Below are 20,001 nucleotides of genomic sequence, written 5' to 3'. Positions count from 1 at the left end.
TCCAATCCTTCGGCTCATTGTCCATGGAGAATTTGGTATAGGATTGGGGCCACCCACCTTTTCAGCCAATCCCTCAACATATCTTTTGTCATATATTCCGTCAGGGCAATGCAGTAGCTGATGCTCTAGCAAGGATGGCCAATGAAGGGTGTGCCAACAGGTTCTATAGATCCCAATCGGAGTTGCCGAGAAGGATTAGGCGTGCCATGGTTCTTGACCAAGCAGGGTTAGGTAATTTGCTGGCTTGATTTTCTTTGGTTTTTTTGGTGGGCGGGTGGGGGCGTCGGCTGAGTTCTAGGGGCTATCCCTAGCTCGTGTCCGTAGCGATCTTATTCTTTAATCTGTGCTTGTTTGGGTATATGATATGCAAGGCCCAGTCTTTTTTGTTGGGGCCCACCCGAATGAGTGTACATCCTTTCTTGATTAATACAAGTTCGGTGGCCCAGTTCCACCTTTTTTGAGTATTTCTAAGCCATCAAGACCCACTGCAATGTCTGGTCGTATACATTCTATACATGACTTATTTTTCTTCTTTCGCCAATTCTTGACATGATGCCCCTAGTATCCTCCATCATTTGATGAATTCTTTGACTGACTCATTTTCTCTTTGGCATATGGAGGCTAAGTCGTCTGGACTAATTCCTCCAATGGATGGCCCAGGAAGCTGTGAATGATAATAATGAACATTTTTTATGGGACTTAATGTAGGAGATATAAAAAAAATGGTGTTTTTCTTGTCATAACAGCCTTCCTTCTATCTTTCCATGTCTTTGACATATCCTTTGTAGATGCCACATTTGCTGTTACTTTCCTCTCTCATTTTTTTATCCTTTTTATCACTATCTCACCCTGCTTTATCATTTTCTATAATATGTCTTTTAATGTGAAGCAAACCTCTGTAGGATGCCCTAGAAAATGATGATAAAAGCAATAATTCTTCTCTTTCGTCATCTTAACTTCTTTTGGATACTTCGGTTGAGGTAACTTAATAGTTCCAACAATGAGTAGTTGCTCCATCATTGGTAAGACATCTTCTTTCTCAAAAGAATACTCTTTGCGAGAGTCATATAATCAAGATCGTTTATCATTTGCATGACCTCTGTAGCAATCTGAATCTTCTCTTTTTCTCCCCTCTTTCCTATCGTGGAATCCATCTCTTTTCTTTTCGCGATCAATCACATTCACCATTGATCTATTTGATACCCTTCTTTCTATCCTCTTTTAGAAGATTGGCATTTTCCTGTCCAATAACTTTAGCATGTGTGCCTTTGTTGCGAGATCTTAAAAGGTCCTGATGTTAGCACTTGTGAGACCGAAGGCAATTCCTGGTTTCATAGAATTCAGACACATATTTACTTGTTCTTTTTCTTCTGGTAACTGTTTGCATGAAGCTCCTAATGTTTTCTATCTGTCAATAAACTTTTCCATAGGTTCATTCTCTCTCTGTCTCATTGAAGCTAATTCCGCAATACTAACATCATGGTCTGACGAGAAGAAGTTAGATATAAATCCATCTTACATTTATTCCCAAGTTTTATCGATTCCAGTGCCAAATTAGAATACCATTGGAATGCTTTACCTGTCAGGGACGACCAAATCGTCGCAAGCAGTATTGTGAAATAGTCGAGAAGTTACCCATTGTTGTAATGAAATGTAGCAGATGTTCTTCTGAAGATCCATCTCCGTTAAATTTTTGGAAATCTGGATGCTTGAAATTGGCCGAGAATGGTACATCTTCCACTTCCTTAGGATACAAAGTTCTATAGTGAACCTCCCAGTATGTCCACATTCATCGACGACTTCTACAACCATTTGTCGCATTTCTTCTTGCATTATGATTCTTGTCGCGAGAGCAGATCCATGTGACCTGGCTCTATGCGGTAACGAACCCTCGTGTTGTTGTCCAAATTCATTCGTAGCAGCCATTACTGGCAGGGCTGTCACTTGAGCTATGTTATGAGCAAGAATAACCAAAGCTTCTCAGAGGCTTCGACACTCTTCCATCAAAGTTCTTTGAGCTTTTGCCATTTCAGCCATTCGCTCGTCGACACTTGGTGGGGGGCCTTGACTGACTCCTACCATATAGGGGAACACATTAGCATAATTGGGCTTAGCGAGAGGGGAGTTTTGCTCGACTCTTCTGTACTTCCATAGAATTCAACTGATTGAGACGTAGCTTCTGAAGGTGTGCTCTGAGGTGATATGGAAACTGATAAATTTTCGATAGGTGATTTGCCCTTCTCCTTTCTTGTCCATCGGATGTTCATCACAGATAGGGCTAGAAATTCCTGTGATGTCAGAGGAGGGAAAGATCTTCTCAGATGTAATGCTGGAGGAGCGAGTTCGGGATTCTTTCTGGCCAAATTCCGTGTAACCGGTCCTCTGACTTTCCTTGGAGATGAATCTATTTTAGCAATTACAGCGTTTCGGGCTCTTGTCCTTTAGGATGATATAAAAATCCAGTCATTATTACTATCCCGAGCCAATGGTGAAACAGTTATGAATCCGGTCATAACTTGAGACTTGTCATTTTTACTTACAGTCGATCGTCCTTCACAATTCACAGATCAATTTGTAGCATATTATATTACGAACCTAGTTGTTGTGAAATAAAAATTTGTCTTGTTGGTAACAGTTGCCATTGGTTGTTTGGAGTTCTGTCTTATATCCTTCAAGTAACAATATGAAATCTCAATTAATATTCAGATAATAAAATATTCTATCTTAGAGATGAAGGGAAGAATATTTCCGTTGAGAGTCGCCATTTTGGCGTCGGTATGATGCCAAACCATGATGAAATTCTCTAAACTTTTTCTATGTTAATATTAAATAAGATAATAGATCCCCAGTGGAGTCGCCATTTTGTTTTGACAAGAAACAAATGTATTTGATTGAATTATCTTACTTAATCATAATAGAGAAAAAATTATAGAGAGCAATCATCAATTTTATTAATGATACTGAGTTCATTTACATCCTTTAATATCCCTTGATTCTAAGATAGATCATTTGAAATACATAAATTAACAAACTTCTGATGTTGAATCTCAAATTCAGCAGCATTTCGACATCTGCTTTGATCATCTCTCTAGGAGGAATGGTTGTGCGGGTTTGATCATCTGATCTGCCCCTTTAAGCTTGTCCCTTATGCAAAATGATAGCTTGAAACTACGAAGATCGAACTTGACAATTTTGGCAGCATTTCGACCCTTTTTCATTACTGGCTGTATGATAGACCACTTTGCAACTCCCCTCCCTCACCTTCAACTTCTTTCGGAGCTCTGACCTTCTTCCAAAATTCTTTCGATCCTCAAATGAATAGGGGAGTGGGGTATTTATAGGCCTCCACACATGCGAACCCTCGATCTTTGTGCCATGGGGCCCACCTTGTATCAGATCTGATCATCCATAATAAACTACCTCTTATCACGGCTGCGCGACCTGCGCAATGGAGGAAGTCAATTGCGCGGCCTATGCAACTAATTGACTTACTTGACCCACACAACCAGTGACTATGATATTTGATTTTCTTCTTTCTTTCTCATTTCTTCAATTCTCTTTTAATCTTCTACCCTTTCAATCTTTCTTCATTCTTTTTATGCTCCAACAATTGATGAAATAGAACTTGATTTAATGATGAGAACGATCATCGTCTTCCTCAAGGATAACTACTCCGAATCTACGGAACTTCCTTGGACTCCTCACAAAGACTTCTCGAATCCAGGAGAAAAAAAAAACAAGAGAATAGAATAGTAGTCATGAAAATTCATAAATTGATTGATAGATAGTTGAAATAAACAAGTTTACAATCCTTTATATAGGAATACCAAGATCAAGAAGAAGTTTAAAAATTAAATTATAATTAAAACTCCTTAAAATTCATAACTTAGTAAATTTCTATTTATAGTAAGTATCCTATGTGGCTTAACCATGTTATTCTCCTAATTTTTCTAAACACTTTTCATGTTGGACACATCTCCCAAAGCCTAACGGATGAAAAGTTACAATCAAATCAAAACTTAATAAAAATAGTAAAAATGGAAATAAATAGGGAATTCGACCATTGATCTAATGGAATCTCGTAAATTCGGCATGCGCAACTGGAACCAAGTTGGTTGGCTAAAGTAGCTTGTCCTACCCCAAAATCATAAGTTATACGTCGAGTAACTCATTCCGGTTTGCGAGATATGCCTGCTTTTAAGGTTTTGATGGTCTTGATCACTTATGTCATTGACCGGGCCTTTTCCGATTCATCTTGGCCATGAAACCGTCCGCGACCCACTCTACATAGGACTCCTCATAGAGATTCCTCGATTCTACGAGCGAAAATAGAGAAATAGAAATAAATTTCAAAATAGCTTGACTGATGATCAAAATGAATTTGTAATCCTTTAAATAGTGATATCAAACTTATGGAGAAGTTTAAAATCAAACTACAACTCAAACTCCCTAAAAAAATGTGACTTACTATTAGTAAACTTAGTATTTACAGATAGTCATGATTTCTACTAGACTTCATGTTTTTTGGCCAAAAATAGTAAGTGTCCAATTTAACCTAACCATGTTATTCACCTAATTTTTCTAAGCCCTTTTCATGTTGAGCGCAACTTCTAAAGTTCAAAGGATCAGGAGTTATGATCGAACTAATACTTACTATAAATAGTAAAAATAAAATTAAAAAGGACTTTCGACTATCGATCTGATGGAATCTCCCAACTTCGGTGTGGTTAACCCGGCATAGATGGTTGGTTGGATAAAGTAGCTTCTCCTACCCTAAAATCATGTATGATACGTCGAATAACTCATTCCAGTTTGCGAGATACGCTTATTTTAAGGTTCTATTGGTTCTGATCACTTCCACCTCCAATCGGGCCTTCTTTGGTCCATCTTGGCCATGAAAGTGTCCATGACCTGCTCTAAATCATTCCCCTCTACTTTAAAAGAACTCTTCATCAAGTTCTCATCCCACTTTGGTTCATGATAGTCGATCAAGTCTGCAACGTTGAAAGTACTCGAGATCTCCATGTTATCCGGAAGATCAAGAACATAAACGTTGTCATTGATCTTTTGAAGGATCAGTATTGGTCTAATCTTCTTATTCTTCAACTTATTGTAGGTCACAATCGAAAATCTCTCCTTCCGTAGATGGACCATAACATGGTCACCCACCTCGAACACCTTTTTGTCGTCGATACTTGTTGGCTTGCTCCTTGTACATGTCGTTCGAGGCATGCAACTTGGCTTGCACATTGGCATGAATGCTCATGAGTTAGTCATTGATATGTTCTATTACAATGCTCATGCCCGGGAGCTTGGGTAAAGGGACCAAGTTAAGTGTGTGGCGGGGCACTCGACCATAAACAATCTGGAATGGAGACTTCCCTGTCGAGCGGTTTACCATATTGTTGAATGGAAACTCTGCTTGAGATAGGGCCAAAATCCACTGCTTTTGTTTGTCACCTAAAATACACCAAAGGACGTTTCTCAATGTTTGATTCACAAGTTCAGTTTGCCCATCGGTAAGTGGGTGGTAGGCACTACTAAACTGAAGTTATGTACCAAACTGATTCCACAAATTAAGTCCACTAGAAGTAGCTAATGAATTTCGTGTCATGGTCAGAAGTGATGGTCTTAACAACCTCATGTAGATGCATGACCTCTCAAAAAAATAGATTCAACATGTGTGTTGCATTGAATGTCTCCTTACATGAGATAAAGTGCATCATCTTTGAGAAATGATCTACCACTAAGAACCTCGAATCAATGCCGCGCTATATTCATGGGAAACCAATCACAAAGTCCATAGGTAAGTCCTCCCAAGTGCCATCAGGAATAGGTAACAAGGTGTAAAGGCCTATATTCTGAGACTGCCCCTTAGTGGTTTGACAAACATTATAGCATTGTGCTCTTTACCCACGTCACGTACCAATGGCAAGCAATATTGTTCTTCAACAAGAGCCCGTATCTTGTCTCGCCCAAGGTGTCCACTAAGCCACCTTCATGTAACTCTTGAATAATCTTCTCCCTCAAAAAACTTTGAGGGATGTACAATTGAGTCCCTTTGAAGAGGAAATCATCTTGCATATGTAAGTCACTGAGATAAACCTCTTGGCACCTCAACCATGCATTCTTGAAGTTCTCGTCCTCAATATACTACTCCTTGAGACAGTTGAAGCTTACCAACTCATTGCTCACTATAACTAGTAGTGATGCATGCCGGCTAAGTGCATCAGTCACTTTGTTCTGGTACCTTGACTTGTGCTTTAGAACAAACATGAATTCCTACAAAAATATAACACATCTAGCATGCACACAATTTTATATTATCCTGACTATTAATAAACTTTATGGCTTAATAGTCAATGTAGAGAATAAACTCTCTCTGGATCAGATACTGCCGCCAATGTCACAGCGCTTGAATAAATGCATATAACTCAAGATCATAGGTTAACTACTTCTTTCAAGCTTCACTTCGTCTCACTGTATAAGGCTACTGGCTGGCCTTCCTCTGATAAGACTCCTCCAATTCTAACATATGATGCGTCACAATCTGCCTCAAACAACTTATTAAACTGGGAAGAACCAAGATCGTTGTTGTGGACAATCGATTCTTAATTTCAATAAAGCTCTTGTCGCCACATCAGTCTAATGAAATTGGCCGTTTTTCATGCAATTGATAATGGGTATGAGTATAGTGCTCAAAATTCTACACGAATCAATGGTAGAAGGTTGCTAACTCATGGAAACTCATAACTTCATGAATGTTCTTCGGGATCAGCCATTCCCTGATGGCTCACACCTTTTCATCATCCACATGGATGCCCATGGACGTCACCATATATCCTAAGAATAACAAGTTATCCGTTAAAAAACTATGCTTCTTCAAATTGAGGTACATCTTGTTAACTTGGAAGACTTATAGCACCTTCCTGAGATGTTCCATGTGCTCCATCTCATCCTTTCTATATATTAGAATGTCATCAAAATAAACTACCACAAACCAGCCAGTGAATGACTTCAACACTTGATTTATCAGACACATAAAAGTGTTCTGTGCCTTTGATAGATCGAAGGGCATGACCAGCCACTCATACACCCCTTCCTTGGTCATGAATATCATTTTCCACTCATCATTAGGCTGGATACAAATTTGATGATACCCACTCCTTAGATCTAGTTTTTTTTTTTTTAAATCCTAATAAACCATGCCTTTATCACCTAGAATCAAAATTGAAATGGGCATATCGAGCATGTCGTCCAACCATAGTATTCTTTGCCGATATTTGATGGTGATCTTATTAATTGTCCGATCACAACACACATGCACTGGTCGCATCTTTCTTAGGCGTTAACAATATTGACATGGCACATGGGCTGATGCCATCTCTCAGAAGATCCATACGGATCAACTCCTTCACCTGCCCCTGAAGTATCTCGATTCATTTGATAGTGAGGGTGGGTGGGGAAGCTAGCCCTAGGAACAAAGTCTATGAGATATCGGATATCCCACATAGGGGGCAATCCATTGGGTGATTCTTCAGGCCAGATTTGCTTGAATTTGTTCATCAACGACCTTAAACTTAGGGAATGTTTAAGGGTTCTGATTCCTCATCCTTTACCATTACAATGAACACATTGTCAGTTTCCTTGGATTTCTCCAGGAAATCCCTGATGGCCAAGAGAGAACTCCCCTCTACTTTATAAGCTTTGAGGTGGTTCTTTGGTGTCATAGGGGCAAGGACCATCTTTCGGCCATCCTTGGCGAAGATGTAAACATTATCTCATTCTTGATGGATCACATCACAGTCTGACTGCCATGGTCAACCGAGTAACATATGGCATGCTTTCATGTTGACCACGTCACACAGTACTTGATCCTTATAATTTTTACCAATTAAAAATGAGACCATGTATTGTTTGATTACCTTGGTTTCGTTTAACTTTTTCATCCATCCAATCAAGTAAGGGGAATGATGCTTTGTATTAGGTAGCTATAACTTGTCCATCATCACTTTCGAGACAATGTTCTCTCTATTGTCACTGTATATGATTACATCACAGACCTTTCCATTAACGGTACACCATATACGGAATATATTATGTTGTTGTGGATGTAACTCATTTCGTGGAGTGTACAATAATTTCCTCATGACCAAGGATTTGCCATGATCCTCGGCCGACCATTCTTCTTCACCAACTCATTCTTTAATGGATTGTTCATCTTTATCAAATCCAAGGTCTTCTTCTACTGTCCTCTTCGTTAATGGTCAAGTAGGCTCCAAGGAATTAAGTGCAGGTGTTTGATAAGTGGCCCAGTTGGCCACGATTGTAAGAAATGTTCAACCTTGACCAACTATAAGGATTTTAAATCTTACTCATACCCGCTGTAGTAGGTGCCACACATTGAGGACTAGATGGACCACTCATTGTGTCACGTTTGTGGTTGTTGTAGAAGGTTGATGATGTCCTCTTCCTAGTTCTTGTCCTCATGTCAGTACTAAATCCTATATGGGACCCGTCATGGAGGGCCAAGTTAAAGGATAAGGCTGAATAGGGACTCTTGCAAGCCGTGTTTCTACGTACCCTACCTGCCAACTTCATCCACGGTCTCGACTGGGTGTATCTGAACTCGTTTGTAAATCGATGATCGTAACCCACCGATAAATTGTGCTACCTTCTACAATTCGATCTCTGACAAGTCGTTCCACGTTGTCAACCTTCGATGTAATCTGTGATGATTTGATTTTCCTGTCGGTAATTTTGGTATTCCTGGAACAATACCTGCTCATAGTCACTAGGGAGGAATCCTGATCGAAGAAGTCGTCTCATCCATGGTCATGATCGGATTGGCACTTTGTTCTATCAGGCACGTGAGAGTTGTAATCGCTCCCAACATGCAAAAGCACTGAATTTTAATTTGAATGCTACTAATTTCACATTTTTATGTTCTGACATGCCTATGTAATTAAAATATTATTCTACTTCGACTAACCAATCGAAGAAATCTTTAAAACAGAAAGTTCAACCTTACCTCTGTAGTCTCTTTTAGACAATGTAGTCGATCACCTCCATGGACTAGTCGTCGAGCAAAGCCACCATCGATGTCCTCATCACTAGAACTTAGGTGGCTTGCGATTCACCATCATCAGGTGGTGCTCTGCGGAAATTAGGGTTGACAACAACCATGGGTAGTTGAACATTGCCTTGGGCTCAGGACGGAATTAGCATATCTGCAAGACAGTCGAGGTTTGCCTGCAGCTTTTACATGGTCAACTGACTTTCCTACTAGAAAGCTTCTTTTCTATCCGAGAAGTAATGAACCCCTGGATCAGCGTTCACGGGATTTTGGCAATTTTTTCATTATTTGACATCATCCGAAGGGGAGTCCTTACTCTAATACTAATTGATGCGGGGATGGACATGATTAGGTCAATCACTGTCTTCCTCAAGGGATAATTACTCTGAATCCATGGAGCTTCTCTGGACTCCTCATAAAGATTCCTTGAATCCACGAGGAAAAATAGAAAATAGAAATATATTCTAATAAATTCGAAAATAAATTGATTGATGATAAAAACCAATTTTCAATCCTTCAAATAGTGATACAAATCTAGGAAGAAGTTTTATAATCAAACTCCAACTCAAACTCCCTAAAAAGTGACTTACTATAAATAATAAACATACTATTTAAAGAAGGTCATGATTTCTACTAGACTTCATGGATTTTGGCCAAAAATAGTAAGTGTCCAACCTAATTAACCACATTATTCTCGTAATTTTTCTAAGCACTTTCATATTGGGCACAACTCCTAAAGCTCAAATGATCAAGAGTTATGATGGAACTAAAACTTACTATGAATAGTAAAAATGAAATTAAAATGAACTTTCGACCATCGACCTGATGAAATCTCACAAATTCGGCATGGGCAATCCAACATGACGGGTTGGTTGGCTAAAGTAGCTTCTTCTACCCCAAAATTATATATGGTATGTCGAATAACTCATTTCGGTTTGTGGAATATGCCTTTTTTAAGGTTTTGACGGTCCTGATCACTTCCAACTCCAATCGGGCCTTCTCTGGTCCATCTTGGCCACAAAAGTGTCCGCCACCCACTCCACATCAATTAGCAAATTGACTCATTAATTTAAGGTAATTTTAGTTCTTCAAATTATATTTTTTGTTATAAAAAGTTTGACAAATATCAAATGGGCATCCTTAGGCAACATAACATTAAATCTAGATTTTGAAAAATCTTAAATTCTTCTGCACTGTAAAAATCCTGATTGATTTTTTTTCTAGAAAGGTGAGAGCTCAACACCCGTAATTTTTTAAATTCTAACAAATAGTGCAACCAAACGCACCCCAAAATCATATGTGATATAATAAGGCTAGTGTTGGTTTTCAAGTATAGTTTGATGGAGAAGGGAGAAGGCAGCAACGTACCGATGAGTGCTTGATCCAGGCTCTTGTTTTCTAGATACTCATAAACAAGGAGCCGATTAGCTCCCTTGATGCAGCATCCGTACAATTTCACCAGGTTTCGATGTTGGACGGCAGATATAGCGGCAATCTCTGCTAGAAACTGACTCTTTCCTTGGCGAGATGTTACCGAGAGTTGCTTTACAGCCACTATCCGCCCATCGAGTAATGTAACCTATAGTGCAAATCAGATCAATTAGTTTTCTTAAAAGCATTTTCAATTTGGGAATTATAGTAGTATAAAAAATGTACGAAAATTTGCAAAAAAGAAAAAAAAAAAGTAAAAAAAAAGAAGAAGAAGAAGAAAAGAAATGAAAAAGGAAAATGGGTCTCAACCTAAGGAATGAATGGTTTGGATGTAATCCAGACCATTGATTTCATGTGCAGCATTAAAGATGGTTGATGACTCAAATATCTCTCAAATTAGAAGATCCCAACCATTTGATCATTGGCTTTTGTTCCATTGAATGTGAACAATAGTTGTGTTTTTTCCATACCGTATTTTCGTAGGTTACCAATCAAAGCCTTAGGATTGTTCCATCAGGGAGTGGGTCTCCCTCATCCGCAGCTGGGCTCCACATGCACGCAATCACGATACTGAGGCTCAGGACCATTCAAATATTTTGATCATTGTAGTTTACATACAATAAAAGCAAACTGACCTTAAAAACGGGCCCAAATCCTCCCTGTCCCAGCTTATTTGCCGGACTGAAGTCTTTGGTGGCCGTCTTCAGTTCCCCGTAACTGAAAGTGTTTGGTTTGGGACCCATTCCTAGAAACTCTGCAGATACACATAAAATGGCAGGTTGCATTCATACGTTCACTTCAATATCATACATGGGCTTAGAAACATTTTTACCATTTGGCAGTCCAAGTTCTATTTATTTTAATTGTTCATTGGATTTGAATGTTGTTTTTAGCAATCACAGGAAAAAATTAAGGAAATAAAAATAAATCCAGTTGAAAAATGTTGAACCCAATGAATGGGATTGGCACATTTAGCGTGTGTTTGGATGCACTATCAAATTGAATTGCAATCAATCATCTAATAAAGTGGAAAGCATCATATTTTAGTTTCCTTAACATTCATGTTGAGGATCTGGGCTTTGAATTCTCATTTCCTCTTGATAAGATGGAACTCTTGCAATTTAGTTGACTTGTGCATCCAAACACAGAATTAGGCCACATTTGGATTTCCCCACTTACCAAGGACGAATTGATAGGCTAGCGCCAAATCTTGTGGTTCGGAAAAACACCCAACTGTGATTCAGTGGTACATCCAAGCGCACCTTTAATGTACTCTTGAATTGTACTATGTTATTTCAACATTTCTGAAATTTCTTTTTCGTTATCTTTTAGTTATTTACAAACATTGGAATTACCTTCAGCTTCATCAACACTCAACCTTCTACTCCTTTTCCAAATCAAAAATACAGAAACAGATACAATGCTCAGAACAACAGAAGCCAAAATTTCAACAACCAAAGCAGTCTTGTTCTTCTTTCGTCGAGTCCTGACAGTCGGGTCGAAATCTGGACAAGAACTCAATACGATTAGACAATGTTGAACTTTTACATGTGCTACAGTGTACTTTTAAGGGAATACTGCAAATGGACTTGCAAAGGGTTATTAGGACTGTTGATTTGGTAAGTCATCCATGGATAGGATTATTGTAGCCATCCAATTAGTAGTGGCCGATTCACTAATTGACTATGACTTTCGAACCATGCTATGAAACTTTCGGAAAGAGCGATTAAGCAAAGATTAAGACATGAGTGTATCAAAAAATCAGTTTGGTTTCAAGCCAAAGAGGTCTATCATTGAAGTTATTTGCCTAGTTAGACAATCAGTGGAGAAATATAGGAAGCAGAAGAAGGATATCCACATGGTCTTTATTGACTTGGGGAATGCTTACAATAGGGTCCCTGGATAGTTAATCTCATGGGTGCTAGAAAATAAAAGAATTTCAAGAGGATATATTGTCCTGATTAAGGATATGCATGAGGGAGCAGCGACAAGTGTGAGGACGGCCAGTGGAGAAACAAGAAAGTTCCCTATTACTATAGGCCTACTCCAGAGGTTGGTATTAAGCTCATATCTTTTTGCCATTGTCATGGACAAGTTAACAAGATATTTGCAAGAAGAGAATCCCCATGGTGTATGTTGTTTGCAAATGATAGTCATGATTGATGAGCTGAGATAAGGTGTAAATAAAAAGCTAAATTTATGGAGAGGTGCTTTAGAATGTAAAGAATTTAAAATTAGTTGGAATAACACAAAATATGTGGAGTGTAATTTTAATAACAATAGGAGTGAGAACGAGAAACTAATTAAGATTGCTAACCAAAATATTTTTCAAAATGGCCACTTTTGATACTTAAGTTGATAATTCATGAGAATGGAGGGATTTAGAAGAATGCTACCCATAGAATTCAAGCATATGGTAGAAGAAATGGAAATGTGCGTCCAGAGTTTTATATTATAGTTGTGTACCACTGAACTAAAAGGGTAAAATTTACATGACAACTATAAGATCAATTATGCTTTACCAAACATGTTCAAAGCATGAGTGTAGCTTAAAAAGGGATGTTGAGATGGATAAGTGGCAAGACAATGATTGATAGAATTAGAAATGAATGTATTCGTTAGAATTTAGGAGCAGCAGAAATTGGTAATAAGATGAGAAAAATAGATTTAGATGATTTGGTCATATGCAATGAAAACAAAAAATTATATGAAGTGAGTTGGTACAAGTTAGTCTCTAAAAGGGAAAGTAAAATGCCTAAGAGTATGTGGGTAGATGGAGTAAAGAAAAGACTAGACAACCTATGGATGGGCTGGACGGAATAAGAAAAGATATGCCTATGGAATTCTACGTGATCAATGTTATGGCCATTGATGGAGTGGAATGGTGGAAAAGGATTCATGCATCCACCCCAATTAACTGGGATAAGGCTTAGATGAAAAAAAAAAAAAGAAGGCTTAGATGATGATGATGATTTTTGGCCAATCATCCATCCATGCGACAACCACAAAACAACTAGATGCAATTACCACCCATGATCACCACATTTATAATTGGGATCACACCACATAGAATTTCTATGAAGAGCACTGGGCAATAACAGCATTTCTATTAGGCCTATTATAGAATCATATTTCAATAATAATAATAATAAATCTTTAAATCTTACTAGGAGTAACATGGATGGCCGAGATAGCAGGTCCGTAAGTGCCCGGCAAAGGTATACAGCAAGTCCCCTTTCCAGCCCAAAGAAAATGAATTTCAAGAATATGTTCATTTACCATAACCCACTGTTTCTTCTCAATGCCTTTGAAGACAATACCTGCTTCTTTTTTTATATCAAAGTCTTTCCATGCCAGATTGCCCTGCACCATTAACTTGGCTTCAAAACTAATTGAAATGGTTATGACAATGAAATCAAAATTTGGAAAAAAGAATTTTGATTAGAGCAAATGGTAATTCGTTATGTTTGGAACTCTTTGAAATTACATGGAATTCAAGAAAACCTCTATGCCTTGATCATTGAATGATGCATGGAAAAAGAAAATAAAAATCTAGTTCATGATTCTAATAATCAAAGAGTTCTGCTTAGATCACATGATTTGAGACGGACAAAAATTGCTTGTGCCCCCTGCCTACAGGAAGTTCCTATAAGATACGTGGCGTCAATGGCAATGTCCATGAGAAATCCACTCAGTCCATTCAGTTAGGATATGAGCTTAGAAATGAAGAAAATCCAAAACTCAAGTGGAACAGAGTATGAAACAATGGGATGAAGTGAAAACTTCCCAGGGTCCACCATCATGTTTACATTCCATCCAAATCGTTCATAAATTACATGGAATTCAAGAAAACCTCTATGCCTTGATCATCTAAAACTTATGTTGCCCCATGAAGGTTTAAATGGTGGACTTCCAATCCCCACTGTTTCATGTGGTGTGCATGCCCCACTTCAGTTTTGAATCTACTTCATTTTAAGCAACGTGGGTAGGCAAAACCAATGGGTGGAGGGGATTTCTCATGGACATTGCAGTGGGCTGGGGCACTTACGGAAGTTGTTGTAGGCTGGGGCACAGGCAATTCCCATCCATTTGAGACATGAAACAAGTAGGCCCTGCTTCTTAGATGATCCAACCCATCCTTGGAACGTGGGCTGTTGCCAATTTTCAGAAACCAATCAATCATTTCACTCTTCTTAAATGTTTGGCCTACCAAATTTGGGCCAGATGATCTACACATTGGGTCCCGCCTTATGGACGCATAGAATGTCCTACACATGCCAGACTGGCACATGTTTGCATGTAGGAGCACTTGTCGTGGGTCTATCAAACATATGGGATTTTGAGTATAAAACAGAACTTACAAACTCAGGAAAATGTCCTAACACACATACCTGAAGATAAATATCGAAAACACGCTTTCCAACGCTCTTCCAAGTTTTTGAATCTGGAAATTCTGTTTCTGCGAATTTCATATTTACAGTGTAGTTCCCGTTTTCAAGCCCCAGACCATAATATCTCAGCGATCCTGGTGATATCCTTGCGTATTTGAATAGCTCCAAGTCTGTTGTATTCGGAAATACACCCTCAGTGTGCCTGTTATATTTTCTGTTGCTGCCTTCGAACATGTAATCATCTCCGTAGCTGCTTGAAGCAAATATTCCTACATTGCTGACGGCCCACTTATCTGTGCTGGCCTTAAAGGTTGATGGGCCCAGAGGTTCATTGTCCCCCTCATACTCTGTGTCGTTAGTTTTCATTGGGGGTCCACCACACCTTATCGCGAATGAAGACTCTGTGGATCAATGGAACAATGGAACATTGATCAGTGCATGGCATGTTTGAAGGATCGTGGGGATCATCGCCTCCTTGGATGGTCACTGTTAGATTATGATCTGCAGCGATCTTTTCAATGAACATGGAAGATCCAATGCAGAAAAATGAAAATTTGATATCATTAAACTGAAACTTAATATGTTTACATAACACTACACGTGATTAATTGTCCAACATGGACCCTATAACGTGTGGGCCATAACCCTATAACAATACCATTTAGATTCATTTGAACAAAAAGACACATTGATAAGAATGTCTTCCATTCGAGCAATTAGGATCATCCAACTGGTGTTATTTTGAGGCCATTTCCCATCTATGGTGAGTAACACATGATGATCTATATATATATGGTGGGTCCAACTTGATACATGGCTTGGATGTCATACACATGTGCCAAATTGACACGTCAAACCGGTTTGACGTTGAATGTCATACACGTGCCAACTTGATACATGACTTGGATGTCATAGTACATGCTGCTCTGTTGAATTTCCCAATTGAGCTCATAGGTTTCAGTCTAGAGTTTCGTGTTTTTGCCGGTTCAGCCCCAGATTGTACTTAAGAGGGTAGGTTGCTTTATTCGACAACTGTGGATTTTTTTTTCTTCTTCTTAAATTAAAACGTTACATGTGGTGTGCTTTTATCTTTCTTAAAAAAAAAAAAACATCCGATTGATTTTAGTGTTATATTATAATTTTAGATAAATCACGTTGAAGTGGATTGCCTATGACTCTGGGCATGGAGATATTCTTGTTCCTGGGTTGTGTGGGGCCCACAGGAATGTGTTGGATACGGTGGAGGATTTTGCAAATCCAAAGCCGTGTGAAGGGTGCGTGTGCTATCTGTGCATGCTGGCTGTAAGATTTTTTTTAGCTGTGAGATTTTTTTCTAAGTTTAGAATATTAGTTGGAGAAGATAAACAGTAGATTTTTCCTTTGGATTTTTTTTTTCTTTCTTTAGATGCCCCTAGGATGAATCTAGACAGGGATAAATTAGTAATTTCATAGTATAAGAAAGCCTATAAAGGCAGCAATGTAATTCGTTTCTATTTATAAGAAAATACAGCAGTAGTTCATATCTTTCTCTTTTTAGTCTTTTATTCTACGGTGGCTGCAGCCACACATCGGCAAGTAGTTGGGATACAAACCCAACAAAGTGGTATCAGAGCAGACGTTCGATCATTGGGCCTCATCAGCAAAGGCAGGTCCTGCTGTACTCCCTGTTTTCAAAAAAAAATCAAATTGCAGTCGTGAGAAAGAGGTCCTGCTGCCTGTTGCACTCCCTGTTTTTTCAAAAAAATTATGTTTTCAAAATCAGATCCTAAAGCTGTTTTTCAAAAGCTGTTTTTCAACACCTGTTTTTCAAAAGCCGTGAGAAGGAGGTTTGCAAATCTGTTTTTAAAAAAATCAGATTTCAAAAAAAATCTATTTTCAAAAATCAGATTACAGCAAACAATCTATTTCAAAAAAATCAGATTTCGAAAAATCTGTTTTTCCAAAAAGCAGATTGCAGTAAACAATCTGTTTCAAAAAAAAAAAAATCAAAGATTGAAAAAAAATTTCAAAAAAAATCAGATTTCAGCACAAAAAAAAAAAAACAAAATCTCTTCTTCTAGTCCATCCTTAAAAAAAAAAAAAAGAAATAGAAAAAGATGGCTAGCACAATCCAGCCGCAGGTTCCTAACTTGTCAAAGGATAACTATGAAAAATGGTGCATCCAAATGAAGGCATTGTTCGGGTCGCAAGAACTATGAGAGATCGTCACCGATGGGTATGAAGAACCCACTATGGAAGAAGAAACCGCCTTCACCAACGAAGAAAAGACTACGCTCAAAAATCAAAGGAAGAGAGACAATAAGGCTTTGTTTCTCCTCTATCAAGGGTTGGATGAATCCACCTTCGAAAAGATTGCCGAAGCAACATCAAGCAAGCAAGCATGGGATACCCTTGGCACCATCTTCAAGAGTGTAGATCGAGTGAAGCGGGTTCGCCTTCAAACATTAAGAGCCGAGTTCGAAGCGACTCACATGAAGGAAGGTGAGAATGTTACTGATTATTTTTCGCGTTTGCTTGTAACTGTCAATAATTTGAAAAGAAATGGTGAAAAGATTGAAGATGTCCGAGTTATTGAAAAGATACTTCGATCCCTCACAACCAAGTTTGAGCATGTGGTTGTGGCGATTGAAGAATCAAAAGATATTGAGAAACTCTCCATTGAGGAGTTGATGAGATCGTTGCAAGTTCATGAGCAACGAATGCAGAAGAATGCCAGTTCCATGCCGATGGAACAAGCTTTGGAGTCAAGATTGACTCTGAATGATAACAATGGTGGACGTGGAAGTTCACAACGTGGTGGACATTTTACTAACAATCCCGCAAGAGGCAGAGGGCGCGGATACCAACAAAGTCATGGCCAAAACCAACAGAAGAATACCAATTTCCGTGGAAGAGGAAATGGTAGAGGTAGATCTATGCGTGGACGGGGAAGTACAAAGAACATCCAATGCTATAATTGCAACAAGCTTGGCCACTATGCATCTGATTGCTGGAGCAAGCCGGTAACTCAAGACGAGTTATCCAACTATGCTGAAGCATCAGGCCATGAACAAGAAAGCTCCACACTTCTCCTTGCACAAGAGAAAAGTAGTGATCAGCAGGATGTATTGTATCTCGACACGGGTGCAAGTAATCACATGTGAGGCGACAAGAAACTCTTTGTGGAACTCACAGAAGGAGTTCATGGCGATGTAACGTTTGGAGACTCATCAAAAACGCCAGTGAAAGGTAAAGGCAAAATCAAAATCTTTCAGAAGAATGGTGTTCCAAACTATATCTCTAATGTGTACTACGTGCCCAACATGAAAAGTAACATACTGAGTCTCGGACAACTCCTCGAAAAAGGGTATGTCATACACATGAAGAACTCTTCTCTTTCCATAAGAGATATCCATGGACGTTTGATTGTAAAAGTCCAGATGGCGAAGAATCGTATGTTTCCTCTCCATATAAACACAATGCTTGAGAAGTGTTTTTATGGGAAAGCAAAGAATGATTCCTGGACGTGGCATCTTCGCTTTGGCCATCTAAACTTCAGTGGCTTGAAACTTCTGTCCTCATCAAGCATGGTGCATGGCTTGCCTGCTATTGAACCTCCAGAACATGTGTGTGAGACGTGCACACTTGGGAAACAACAAAGAAACTCCTTTCCGAGTGGAGTATCCCGAAGAGCAAGAGAACCGTTGCAGTTGGTTCACGCTGACATCTGTGGACCATTAGAGCCAATCTCTCTTGGAGGTAATAAATACTTCATTACCTTCATTGACGATTTCAGTAGAAAATTGTGGGTGTATGTAATTAAAGAGAAGTCTGCTGCTTTTACTATTTTTAAAAATTTTAAGGTTTTTGTTGAAAAAGAAAGTGGTCTTAAAATCAAAACTCTCCGATCTGACAGAGGTGGGGAGTACACCTCAAATGTTTTTCGAGAATATTGCAGGGAACATGGCATTAAGCAACAACACACTGCAGCATACACGCCACAACAAAATGGAATTGCAGAACGGAAGAACCGCACCATCCTCGACATGACGAGGACCATGCTAAAGGAGAAAAGTCTGCCAAAGAATTTCTGGGCAGAGGCAGTTGCATGTACTGCCTATCTGCTTAATAGGTGTCCGACCAAAAGTGTTAGATTCAAGACACCGCAAGAAGCATGGAGTGGATACAAGCCGAGCGTGGCGCACCTTAAGATCTTTGGGTGTGTCACCTACGCTCAAGTTCCAGAAGCGAGAAGGAAAAAGCTTGATGATCGTGGCGTGAAATGCATCTTCATCGGCTACAGCGAAGAGTCAAAGGCATACAAGCTCTACAACCCACTAACCAATAAGCTGGTGGTGAGTAGAGATGTGGTATTTTGTGAGGAAGAAGCATGGAAATGGAACGAGGGAAACTCGGCCAAAGAAAAGCAGGTCGAGGTCGAAGAATACGAAGAAGAGAGACCTGAGATTCAAGAGCAGACATCACCCCCTTCGAATCGCCGAAGTCCAGGAGTACGCTCCATCTCTCCTGGAAGTACTTCATCAAATCAGAATTCATCCAGCACATCTTCATCCGATTCTTCTTCACCCTTGGCTCCTATTAAAATGAGAAGCCTCAACGACGTCTATGTAGAAACTGAGGAAGTAAATTTACTCTGCCTGTATGCGGACCATGAGCCTCTCACGTTCGAGGAGGCTATGAATGAAGAATGTTGGAGAAAGGCTATGGAAGAAGAGATTCATGCCATCGAGAAGAATCGAACATGGGTGTTGACCTCACTCCCCAAAAGCCAGAAGACCATTGGTCTCAAATGGGTGTACAAAATCAAGCGGAATGCCGATGGTAAGATCGAACGATATAAAGCAAGGCTCGTAGCAAAAGGTTACAAACAGAAATATGGCGTAGACTATGAAGAAGTTTTCGCCCCAGTTGCTCGCCTTGACGTTGTAAGAATGATAATCTCCCTTGCAGCTCATCACAGTTGGATGATTTACCAACTGGATGTGAAATCTGCATTCTTAAATGGGGTACTTGAAGAAGAAGTATATGTTGACCAGCCTGAAGGCTTTGTCATGAAAGGGGAGGAACACAAGGTATATCGGCTGAAGAAAGCCCTGTATGGGT

The 20,001-nt window shown here is 39.2% G+C and overlaps 1 protein-coding gene across 50 annotated transcripts in view; it reads right to left on the bottom strand.

Moving 5' to 3' along the window:
* LOC131220940 (probable LRR receptor-like serine/threonine-protein kinase At1g56130) overlaps window positions 1-20,001 on the bottom strand; it is a 149,207-nt gene that overhangs the window by 27,729 nt on the left and 101,477 nt on the right. For all 50 annotated transcript variants that reach the window (XM_058215956.1, XM_058215904.1, XM_058215907.1 and 47 more), the window contains 5 exons: window positions 14,899-15,299; window positions 13,675-13,870; window positions 11,863-12,012; window positions 11,143-11,261; window positions 10,445-10,655 (listed from right to left, as the gene is read on the bottom strand). In XM_058215956.1, the coding sequence (XP_058071939.1) occupies window positions 10,445-10,655; window positions 11,143-11,261; window positions 11,863-12,012; window positions 13,675-13,870; window positions 14,899-15,299 (1,077 nt within the window). The remainder of the gene's footprint in view (window positions 1-10,444; window positions 10,656-11,142; window positions 11,262-11,862; window positions 12,013-13,674; window positions 13,871-14,898; window positions 15,300-20,001) is intronic.

This window comes from Magnolia sinica, chromosome 12 (assembly GCF_029962835.1).
Source record: "Magnolia sinica isolate HGM2019 chromosome 12, MsV1, whole genome shotgun sequence".
In the NCBI taxonomy this organism is placed as follows: Eukaryota; Viridiplantae; Streptophyta; class Magnoliopsida; order Magnoliales; family Magnoliaceae; genus Magnolia; species Magnolia sinica.
Note: the sequence above shows the minus strand (reverse complement) of the source record. Positions and strands in the feature narration are given on the sequence as shown.